General features: G+C 37.3%; 1 protein-coding gene across 1 annotated transcript; it reads right to left on the minus strand.

Moving 5' to 3' along the window:
* Nucleotides 1–5,946: 5,946 nt before the first annotated feature.
* On the minus strand, nucleotides 5,947–7,656 carry LOC148045452 (protein FAM200C-like). The gene has a single exon (XM_087717011.1). It carries the CDS (start codon nucleotides 7,654–7,656, stop codon nucleotides 5,947–5,949), a length of 1,710 nt encoding a protein of 569 aa, XP_087573137.1.
* Nucleotides 7,657–12,540: the final 4,884 nt, after the last annotated feature.

The following is a 12,540-nucleotide window of genomic DNA, read 5'->3' on the forward strand; positions in this document are numbered from 1 at the left end:
GACTGATGAAGGTAAGAAAGAAGTAAAGAATTTACAAGGTCACAAAATATTTGAATAACAATTCTTGTGACAATAGTCCAAACAAACTCCAAGACACTGAAAAAGTTGGACATTTGAGTTTAAGACTGCCAGATGGAAGACATGAGGATAAAAATGTGGACACAATCTTCCTTTTTTCTGGGTATTTGGTAATCTTATTTCAGGCTCCCAAGTCACTTCTAAATCTAATGAAAATACTGGTATTTTCAGGGATGAGCTGCTATGGGTTCGCCCAGGTTTGGGAGAACCTGTAGCTAACATTATGGCTGGTTCAGAGAACTTCCAAATCCCATCCTTGGCTGGGCCTGCCCACCCTGCCCCTTCCTGGAGTCTCTAAGCGCTCCCTTTTGAATGTGAGGTAAGTGCAGCGCCCGTGCAGTGGCTCGGGTAGGGGAAAAACCAGCACCCTGGAAGGTCTGGAAGGCTGGAAATGGGCCTATTTCTGGCCTCTGGAAGGCCTCCAGAGCCCGAGGGAAGTTTTTGCCCTTCCAGAGGCTCAAGGAAAGCCTCCAGAGCCTGGGGAAGGTGAAAATGCCCCCCTTGCCATTGTGCAGGAGGCCAACTAGGCCATGCCCACCATGGCCACACTCACCCGGCAACTGGTCAGACAACCCACTGCTGAAATTTTTGAAGGCCCCCCTGGGTATTTCCCTGTTTAGTTCTTCATAACTTGGAAAGGAACACTATCAGAAGCAGTACTTTTTTCCATATGTTTTTTCTATCTGAATTTCAAGATCATCTTCAGAAGCTGATCCTGAAGGCCCTTCTATGAAAAGACAGTGTAGACGTTCTGAAATGCACCCCCCTCTTGGAAGGTCCCCTGGACCTGCCCTCCTTGTCATTTCAGTGCCAGGCAACAATAGTTTCTTTCCCCAGGCCTTTTAATCTCTCCCGCTGCTGATTTGTTCACATTTTCACTTTCCCAGTCACTTAGAAACATTTCATTCAGGCTGACGCATTGATGGGTTTAATATGGTCAGTCTGAACTATTGGGCTTGGAGTGTTTATTTTAACTGTTTAGAAAGCTGTGTAATTTTAAGCCACTCCGAATGGTATGGTACCCTGGGTTTGTAAGGTGGCATCTGCATTTTAAGAAATAAGTCAATGCTTTTATATTTGCCCAGGGAAGCAAAAGAAATTGCGTTTCCTTGCAGGAAATGCTGAGTGATGTCTGGCTGCCTGTATAAATGGCATGGGAGACTAACTTCTTTTCCCAGCTCGAACTTAATGACATCCCCTCACTTTTACTTGTTGAATAATAGAATAGTTAAAAGAAAATTGCAAAGCAAATACTGAACTAAGAAAGAAGAGCAACAGGCACCAATGAATATCCAATGTGCCTCCATTTGTGGAACAGGCTAACTCATTGGGAGATTGACAATGTCTCAACATTCCAAAGCAAGGGGGGGAGTTTATGTTAATTTAATGTAAATTCAGTTCACTTAAATCAGTGGTTCTTAACCTTGTTGGAGGTACTGACCCCCACCAGTTTCATATGCGCATTCACTGAACCCTTCTTAATTGGAAAAATAAAATATGATTGTTTCAAATTCAGAACATAGGTATATATTTAGGTATATATTTATACATAGGTATATTTTTATACATAGGTAAGGTGACCAGACATCCCGATTTCAGCGTGACAATCATGCTTTATAACAATTTGTCCCGTTTCCCGGCGCGTTTTAAAAAAGTCCCGATTTTCTGGCTTCATGTTGAAAGCCCAGTGGCTTTGCTTAAGAAATCCTAACTGGGGCAAGACAAAAGACACCCTGTCTAACTAACCTCTCTCTCTCTGTCTCAGTACTTTCATTGAAGATATTAAAACTTTAAAGCAAGAAAACGGACCCCCCCCCCCGCTCCTTTTACTCACTTTTATAAGAAAAAATGACCCATTACCATAGAGCTGCAGGAAATACCTGGCTAGAGAGGGAAGTGACTCTTACTTTCTGGATTTTCCGGAGGGGAGGGGCATGGAGGTTGGAGGTCTGCTCGTGTGGGAAAAATGGTGGCTCTTCTTTTTTCTTTGAAAACTATTTCCCTGGACTATTTAACCATTTTAATTTGCTCAGTTCTTTGTATTAACATCTACATCATTCTGGATTGACTTGGAGTGTCTGCCTACTGGTAAGTGGTTTTTTTTCTTTTATTTTTTAATGTATTTAAAAATAATATTTTATTTATTGTTCATAGGATTTATTAAAATAGTTTTATTCTGTGTAGATTTAAGTTAAGAACCCCCTGTAATTAAGCTTTCCTCAATTAATCTCTGAGTAGATTCCCACCAACTTCAAGATCCCAAGGGCACATCTTGGAAGCTACACCTTTGCTTAGTTTATAGATGATGCCTTTCCTTAAATATGAAAATAAATGCATTTATTGTTCAAATGTGTACATCTCAATAGAAATGACTCTCTCTCCACTAAAATAATAATATAAAACAGTAATTACAAAAACAGGAGCAACTGTTATGAAAATTATTATTAAAAAATAAAGAATAAAAATGGAGTTATTAAGTATATTAATTGCAGCAACCACAATACAATACCTCGGTCCTTCTTTTCATTAAACTAGACATACCCAATTCCAAGGAATTAAAAGACGCTTGCTCCTGGTGAGGAAAGCTATGGCAAATCTAGACAGCATCCTAAAAAGCAAGGTGACCAGTTTTTCAGTAAAGAGGGACACCTTTGACTGGGGGTGGGGGCTTGATTAAAAATTTTATACGGAGCAACAAAAATTTTCATACAACGCAAAAATAGTATTGTAATTCTTTTTTATTTCAACATAGCTACAATTTACAAATATAAATTGTAACTGTTGCCAAACATCAAAATTTTGATCGTGTGACCATGAAGATGCTGCAACGGTTGCTAAGTCTGAAAATGGTCGCTAAGTGTGAAAAATGGTCATCAGTCACTTTTTTCAATGCCATTGTAACTTTGGTCACAAAGCCCATTATACCACCTTTCTTGCCACAGTTCTTAAATGAATAACTGCAGCTGATAAGTTAGTAACATAAGTGAATCTGGTTTCCCCATTTGACTTTGTCAAAAGGTGATTATATGACCCCAGGACACTGAAATCATCATAAATATGAATCTGTTGCCAAACATCAAAATTTTGATCGCGTGACCATGAGGATGCTGCAACGGTCGCTAAGTGTGAAAATGGTCGCTAAGTGTGAAAAATGGTCATCAGTCACTTTTTTCAATGCCATTGTAACTTTGGTCACAAAGCCCATTATATCATCTTTCTTGCCACAGTTCTTAAGTGAATAACTGCAGCTGGTATTTTGTATTTTGTGTTCCAAAGGTTTTATTTCTTTTAAAAAACACAAATATTTCATCATTCGTCAATCATTAAAACATTGAAGTACAATTTTTTTTGTATGCCCCTCCCTCCCTCCACCCCCCCTCCTCCTTCCCCCCCCCCGACTTCCCAGAACCCGTACACGGTATGGATTTTTAACTAACACAGTCTAAAATCTATTGAGAAAAAAGAAATAAAGAAATTAATGACATTCTACATTGACCTTAGCTTCTGCTTACTGAACTAACTTTAAACAGTTTAAATCATTTCTGATCTTAAACATAGGCTAACTGGAATTTCTTGGTCCCGTATTTATTTTGTATATAGTCAATCCATTTTTTCCAGTGTCGTTTATATCTCTCATTTGAGTGATCTTTAAGATATGCCGATATTTTAGCCATCTCGGCTAAGTTTGTGACTTTCAATGTCCATTCTTGGATTGTAGGCAAGTCTTCCTTCTTCCAGTATTGCGCCACCAACAGTCTTGCTGCAGTTATTAGGTGCAGAATCAAGTTAGTCTCTACCACTGTAAAGTCAGTACATATACCTAGTAAAAATAACTGAGGAGTAAACTTTATCGTTCTTTTAAAAATATTTTGCATAACCCACCATATTTTTATCCAGAATGCCTTAACCTTTTGGCAGGTCGACCATATATGATAATATGTAGCATCGAGAGAACCACACCTCCAACATTTAGGCTGTACATTTGGATACATAGAAGCCAACTTTTTAGGATCTAAATGCCATCTATAGAACATCTTGTAAAAATTTTCTCTCAGATTTTGAGCTTGTGTAAATTTCACATTTCTTACCCAGATTCTTTCCCATGTATCCAACATTATTGGTTCTTCAATATTTTGAGCCCATTTTATCATACAATCTTTAACTAATTCTGTTTCCGAATCCATCTGTATTAATACATTATATATCCTCTTTGTATGCATTAAGCTTTGATGTCTTATTTGTTTAAACAAGTTATCCTCAACTTGGATAAAACCAATTTTTTGATCTATTTTCCACCTAGCCTGTAATTGCCCATACTGGAACCATGTTTGAACTACCTTCTCCTCTTTTAATACTGCTAAAGATTTTAATTGTAATACCCCCCTTTCCGAGGTAAGAAGCTGTCTGTAAGTAATTCTGTCCTATTTTTGTGCTATATTCATATTTTCAATTGTGTGTCTAGGAATTGCCCACATGGGTATCTTGTCATTTAATTTATATTGGTATTTTTTCCAAACCCGCAGTAAAGCATTTCTTAAAATATGACTTTTAAAATTCTTATCCAATTTTTTGTTGAATAACAAGTAAGCATGCCAACCAAATACTAGATCGTGTCCCTCAATATTCAATATTCTATCATTGGTTAAATGAGTCCAATCACTAATTACAGATAATGCCACTGCATCATAATATAGTTTTAAATTAGGTAGTTTCAATCCTCCTCTCTCACGTACATCTTGCATTATTTTCATCTTTACCCTCGGCTTCTTTCCTGCCCATACAAATTTGTTGATACCCTTCTGCCATTCTAAAAGGTTCGCATCTTTTTAAAGTATAGGTAACATTTGGAAAAGAAATAAAAATTTTGGTAAAATGTTCATTTTCACTGCCGCTATCCTACCCAGCAAAGATAAGTGCAATTTCTTCCATTTTTTCATCTCCATCTGTATACTATGCCAAAGTGGTTCATAATTATGCTTATATAATTTCCCATTTGAAGTTAAAATGTTAACTCCAAGATATTTGACTTTTTTAACTACCTCACATCCTAGCATCACTCCTAATTCTTCCTTTTGTTTAATATTCATATTTATAGCTAATATTTTGGTTTTTCCTAAATTTATTTTAAAGCCAGACACTTGACCATATTGATTAATTGTATTCATTAAAACCATACTGGATTCCTGCGGTTGTTCCAATATTATGACCAAATCATCCGCACTTTCTCGGTATTTTGTATTTTGGATAGAATCTTTTTTTAAATTTGTCTAAGACAATTTTAAAAAAGGATTCTATCCAAAATAAATTGAAGTGAAACCATTTTTCAAAATTCTATGCACAATACTTTGAAATATATTGTGCATAGAATTTTTAAAAATAGTTTTACTTCAATTTATTCTGTGTGGAATAGTTTGAAATGTTTTACTTCAATTTATTCTGTGTGGATTCTTTTTTTAAAGAAAGGTGGTATACTGACCCAAGTTACAATGGCATTGAAAAAAAGTGACTGATGACCATTTTTCACACTTAGTGACCATTTTCACACTTAGCAACCGTTGCAGCATCCTCATGGTCATGTGATCAAAATTTTGATGTTTGGCAACAGTTACAATTTATATTTGTAAATTGTAGTTATGCTGAAATAAAAAAAATATTACAATACTCTTTGCGTTGTATGAAAAATTTTGTTGCTCCGTATAAAATTTTTAATCAGCCCCCCCCCCCCCCCCGGTCAAAGGTGTCCCTCTTTACCAATCTGATAATCTGGTCACCTTATACATAGGTGCACAAAATGAACACAACCATTAAAGAACAAAACCATGATTTTCACACAAAAACAAAAACATAAGAATGAATATTTACTGCAAATCAGTGTGACTTCTGCTGTTGCCTTTCAGAGACCAGTTCAGAAATGTGTGGCTTTACCTTGGCAAGTGTCACTCTCATGTCATTTTCGCAACAAAGTCTGTTCCTTTTCTTCGTTTTTATGTCTAGCATCCTCGAAAAGGATTGCTCGCAAAGATATGTTGTAACAAACGGTATGAAAATCTCCAGAGCTTTCTTAGCAATAACAGGGTACGTTACCATTTGCTGACACCAAAACGTTGAGAGCGTTGTTGTTCTGAAGAGTTCCTGTTGAACCTGGCTCTGCTGAATTTCAATGATTTCATCGAGGTATTCATCATTGGCATCTGTTGTCTCAACACTAAACATGAACGGCTGTCTCACCCATGCTGGATATGACTCTCTTGTAGGGAAGTATCCATCGAGAGACTTTGCAAGCGAATCTAAGTGTGTGGCAATTGCTTGCTTCAGTTCCGCGGATACAGAAATGTCTCCGATTCCAGATACATCTTCGATCTTACTTACACAGTCGTCTAGCAGGGGAAAGTTTGCAAAGTTATCGTTATCTATTCGTCGTTTCCATAATGGTAGCTTTTTTTGAAAAGCCTTCAGGTTTTCTTCCGCTTCAATGATGTTGACTCCACCGCCCTGCATCTGTTGATTGAGATGATTGAGAGCTGTGAAGATATCAGCCATGTACGCTAAAATGAGAATGAACTCAGAATTTTTGAAGCAATCTGCATGACAATGTTGGTGCTCTTGCAAAAACAGGGCTAATTCCACACGCACGGCAAAAACACGATTCAGCACCTGTCCCCGAAATAACCACCGAATGTTAGAATGGTACAGAAGTACCTCGAATTCAGATCCCATTTCTTTACACAGCTCCCTGAAGATGCGGTGCCTCAGAGCACTATTTCGCACATAGTTCACGCATTCCACTACAATTTTTAATACTTCTGCAAGTTTTGGAGGCAAGGTTTTTGTTGCCAACACATGCCTGTGCAGAATACAATGTGTAACAATGATGTGTGGTGCATCGGCTTTCACTAGCACACCAAAACCAGACTTTCTTCCCAGCATGGCTGGAGCTCTGTCCGAACAAACTGCAGAAACCATATCCCACGAAAGATTGTTGTCTTTGAAGAAGTCATCCACAAGTTTCTTCACATCGGCTGCCTTAGTTGTTGTTGTAAGAGGCTTACAAAATAAAAAATCTTCCTTTATCACGTCGTCTTTCACATAGCGCACGAATACTGCAAGCTGGCTTAGATTGGAAACGTCTGTGGTCTTGTCGAGTTGAAGGCTGAATTTTGCCGGGCTTGAAATCAGATCTGCAACTACTTGAGCCAAGATGTCTTTGCTTATGTCCTCTATTCTGTCGCTGATGGTGTCATTTGAAAGAGGAATTTGGGACAACTTAACTTCAGCCGCTTTTCCCAGCATGATATTCGCCATCTTCAACACAGCTGATTTTATGAGTGTTTCAGCAATGGTGTGTGGTTTGCCCTGCTTTGCGATCAGGTAAGCAACTTCGTACGATGCTGTGAGGATCGGTTTGTTGGTGGGTACAAAGCTGAGAACAGGCAGAGTAGCCTTTTCATCGAATCTAGCTCTCTTCACCTTGAATTCAGCGAGCGTTGTGTTCTTGTATTTTCCATGCAGCTTAAGGAAGTGTTCTCTTAGTTTTGCCGGTGCTAGACTAGAATTGCTCAACTTGGCATTGCAAATCATGCAGTTAGGATGCTGACTCCCATCACATTCCGTTATACATGTGAATCCATATTGTACATATTCGTCCAACCACTTTCTTTTTTTGCTCAACAGTTAGTATGAAGGGATTAAAATATTAAGAAAGAAATCACACGATGTACCATCGCAACAGTTACAATTCAACTACTGGGTGCATCAAATTCCCTGCAGCACAGATAGGCCAAGTGATGTGGCATTATCACCTGCAGCCAATGATGGACAAGCGGGGCGTGTCATCACGAATCATATGAGTCGGGTGTGTGTCTTGACCTCCGCCGAACCCGCGAGACTGACTCACCGAACCCCTGGTGTTCGATCGAACCCAGGTTAAGAACCACTGACTTAAATAAAGACAGCTAATATGATCATTCACTGGAGATTTAACTTATCATATTAAAACTTACAACTCATGACAATTGTTCAATAATGTTTGGACCAGAAGTAATATTCAGTTGGTTCAGAGTGGTTCGGGCAAATTGGTAGCGACAATCAGCTGGTCCCACCCATCCTCACCCTGTCCTTTATTTCTGGTTTTCTAGCTCATCTCAATCGTACGGCACAGCTGATTTCCCCCTCGTTGTTCTACTTGCTGACTTGGAAGTTAAGCAGCTGAGCTTCTAAATGCTCCATTTTCAGCGTTGCACACAAGCAAAGTGTGTGCACATGTAAAGTGTGCATGCACGTGTGAAGAGTGCGCTCACTGAACTGGTAGTTAAACCAGCAGTATCCCACAACTGGTTTGGACCCAGTGGCGAAAACGTCTAGTTGTCTCAGGTTGGGTCTTCTGGCTTTAGGCTTTACTGTCAGTATCATCCAAGTTTCAAATGTCACACTGGAAAAATTTTAGAACAGACTTTGGGACCATTACAATCACACAAAATAACTAAAATCGAATCTAATCATTCTATGATAGGTAGGAAAGCCTATTGGATTCTGATTGATCCCCAGTTGTGAGATGACTAGATGCCATCTTTATTGCCTGAAAATATCTGGGCATTAAAAAAATACTCCATTGCAGAAGCAAATTTAAATCACGCTGGTTAACTGAATTGGTGGCATTTTGTTTCCTCACTCAATATGTATTGCCCAGAATGCTTTCCTCCTCTTTTTGGAAACCCTCATAAATGGTTGTATTAATGACAACCAAATTTGATTATACAGTATTTCAATCTTGGAAAGGATAATTATATAATAAACATAAAAAATAACTGAGAAAAAAGTAGTTTATGAAAGAAAAGATGGAAATAGAACAATTTTGGTGATCTCCATTTCAGAATATTGGCAATGAGGCTTTTTTTCTTCCTTCAAAGGCCTTTTTCATTCACTTTTTAAAATGCTCCCAAATATGCTTTTAAGGCTTTGGAAAATTCTGTCATTTTCAAAGCACCTTAAGAGTGTGTAATCCTTATGTAATTTGGACAAGGGGAGGAAAAAGCACTTTTCTGAAGTAGCGGCAATTTGCTGGATAACTAGTTTATACACTAATAAAATGCCAAAGATGCACTTTGAAAAGAGAAATGTGTGATATATATCAAAGTATGCATATTGCCTACAAAAGTGGAAAAATACAAAGTTAAAGTGCACTGCATAATAAATCAATACTTATCTAAGAAGACAGAAAAAGACAATGGTAAAAACCTTGTACTGAGTTGATTCTGGATAATTTAATTGTGTTGGCCATATGGTTGGCTTGGTAATATAGATGTGAAAATGACTTGTCACTGCCTGAACTGATTGATTGATTATGGATTGATTTAAATCTTTGAATTTTTCTAAAACATTTCCCAATCTAAGCTACAGTCATGAAATTTCTGTAATTATATATACAAGAAAACATGAGAAAGCACACCCAAAAATATAGGGCCGCTAATAAAATCATAAAAGAAAACATGGAATAATGAATAAATGAATGACATACTGTATGTAGAAACTGAAAACCTATAATACAGAACTAGCTTAATCTTTCAAAATATTACTTTAAAAATAGCCATATAGATCACCTATTGCTCCATCTTCTCCATTTTGGCAGAATATGTTATTTCAATGCAATGATATTTATGTAATATACTTAGGTTCTTACTATTATATTATTTTTTGTGTTTTAGAATATTAATATTATTATAATATCATAATATTAATAGAACAAAATAGAATATTAATGTAAGTAAAAGAGAAGAAAAGTGTTGCTGAGAGTTGAGGCATATATATTTACATTTATTATTATTTAAAACCTGGATGTAATATCAGTATTACAGTTTCATTTGTTCAGGTTACAAGAATTATAATTACTTGATTTTTCTCCAAAATTATAATATAAGGAACCCTACAATCTTGCAGATGACTGCAAGGAATATCTCCTTCCATTTTTCCACCATTCAGTCAGAACTGAAGAAGCTTCTTGGATCAGAAGCAAAACGTCTTCAAGGAAAGACAAAAAAAAGTCCAGTTGCCTTTGAAAAAGCAGAGAGAGAGAGAGAGAGAGAGAGAGAGAGAGAGAGAGAAAGAGAGAGAGAGAGAGAGAGAGAGAGAGAGAGAGAGAGAGAGAGAGAGAGAGAGAGAGAGAGAGAGAGAGAGATTCTGATTGTTTCTGATTTCTGCAAGTTTCTATATCACCATGGACATTTAACAAAAAAGAAAAAATAAATAAAAAGCAAGCAGCATGAAAATCAATATCAGTATGTTTTCATGTACATTGAATTATCTTTGTGTGTATGTGTCTGTATCTCTCTCTCTGTGTGTATGTGTGTGTCTGACCTTACATAGTAAAAATTGTCATTCCTCTGCAGTTTTATTAGGAACAAAAGCTAATATAGATGACTTTCTCCAATATTTTGTATTGGAGACATTTTGTATTTCTCCAATATTTTGTATTTCCAGGCAATTACTTTCAAAAATGGATCCATTAGGTAGGGTATGCACCAAGCAAAAAAGAAGAAACCGAACAAGCCATGATTAATTTCTCCCAGAAATTCTGATTTAGTCAGTTTCTTTGTTCTTGAGAAAGACTTTTTCCAAGATTTGCATCTAGAAGCATATTTTACATCAAAAAAGCTGTGCCCATATACAGGTGGTCCTTGAGTTACTATTACAATTCAGCCCAAAAATTATGTAGCTAAGTGAAACATTTGTTAAGTGATTTTGCCCTATTTTACAAATTTTCTTGCCACAGTTGTTAAGTGAATCATTGCATTTATTAAGTTAGTAGCATGGTTGTTAAATGAATCTGGATTTCCCATTGATTTTGCTGGTCCTAGGACACTGCAGCCATCATAAATATGAACCAGTTTCCGAGCATCTGAATTTTGATCGTACATGGGGATGCTGCAATGGGCATAAGTGTGAAAAACAGTCATAAGTCACTTTTTCACTGCCATTATAAGTTTGAAAGGCCACTAAATGAACTGTTGTAAGTAGAAGACTACCTGTAATGGTTTTGCCCATATTTAATAACCATGTTTACTCCATGGAATTAAGGATTTCAGTTCCTAAAAGAAATGGACTTCTTACATTAAATAAAGTTGTAAGGTGATTGGCTAATGTGTGGCTCAGTATGTCACATAAACACAGTCAAAATTCTTCAGCTATGGCTAAGGTCACTGATCAAACAATGCTGTTGTAACATTCAGAGTTTCAAACTGTAGCTGGGATATTACATAAAATGTAGGCATAATTCAAGAAAAGATTATGGACTTCAACTTTGGGTAGCATCAAGACTTCCTTTTATGAATGAACGAATTTCACAGACAAGATAAAATTGCCCTGGGTCCTCACCTGAATCATTGTTCACTACCCAGTTATCTTAGTTTTGAGTTTCTAATGCTAATGTAATCCTGCAAGATATGTAAAAGAAGATATTAGACTTGGAAATGAGGATTACAAACACTGATATCCCAATATCAGCAAGGCCAGGAAAAGATAGTCCTTTGAAGATAATCTTTTCACCTTGCCCTATTCTTCAATCTTTTCATAGCAATCTTTTTTGTAGCATTGTCCTCTAAGTCTCAGGAGACCTTTAAACAGATGGGAAGACAAAAAAGAAAAATAGAAGAAAAATAGGAAAGACAACAAAATGGGGATGAGTGCTGTCTCAAAGTGTTACAAGTTATGAAAAAATAAAACAAATTGTTATAAGAATTTAATATTTCCATTTAACTGTTTTATCTATGTTATGATCTTTGTAAGACAGAACAAGATCCATATTTATTTAAACTGTTCATGCAGATCTCTTGTTTAAATCCTAGCATGTTAATGTGAAATTTGGATGGACTAGAACAGTGATGGCTAATCTTTTCTGGATCAAGTGCCCAAAGCATGCATGCATGCACACAAATGCGTGCACACGTGACCAACCCCCCAAAATGCAATGCGCACACATCCCTGTGCTCCAATCTCACCCCTGCACATGTGCATGCACCCCCTGCACACACCCATACACCAGTGGTGGGTTTCAATTTTTTTTAGAATCTCTTCTGTAGGTGTGGCCTGCTTTGTGGGTGTGGCTTGCTCGCCATGTGACTGGGTGGGAGTGGCTTGGCAATCATGTGACTGGGTGGGCATGGCCAACTTGTAAAATGTGGTGAAAGTCACTTAACAATACTCTTGCTTAGCAACCAAAATGTTGGCTCAGAAACTCTGGCATTTGAAGCATGCAAGTCTTAAAGCTGTCAAGTTACAAGGATTAGGATTAGGATTTATTTCATTTATATGCTGCCCTTTTCCCCGAAGGGGACTCAGGGCGGCTCACAACTCAGTCAAGGGAAAGGAAGTACAAACAGGGGATAAAGACAAACAAACAATACACAATTTAAAAACACACAACAACCATACCATTCGAGAAGGGGGGGGGCAGAAGCTCTTTAGCCCCAG

Source organism: Thamnophis sirtalis, unplaced genomic scaffold (genome assembly GCF_051295495.1).
Source record: "Thamnophis sirtalis isolate CommonGarterSnake01/CBP01778 unplaced genomic scaffold, rThaSir2_p1.2 scaffold_5, whole genome shotgun sequence".
In the NCBI taxonomy this organism is placed as follows: domain Eukaryota; kingdom Metazoa; phylum Chordata; class Lepidosauria; order Squamata; family Natricidae; genus Thamnophis; species Thamnophis sirtalis.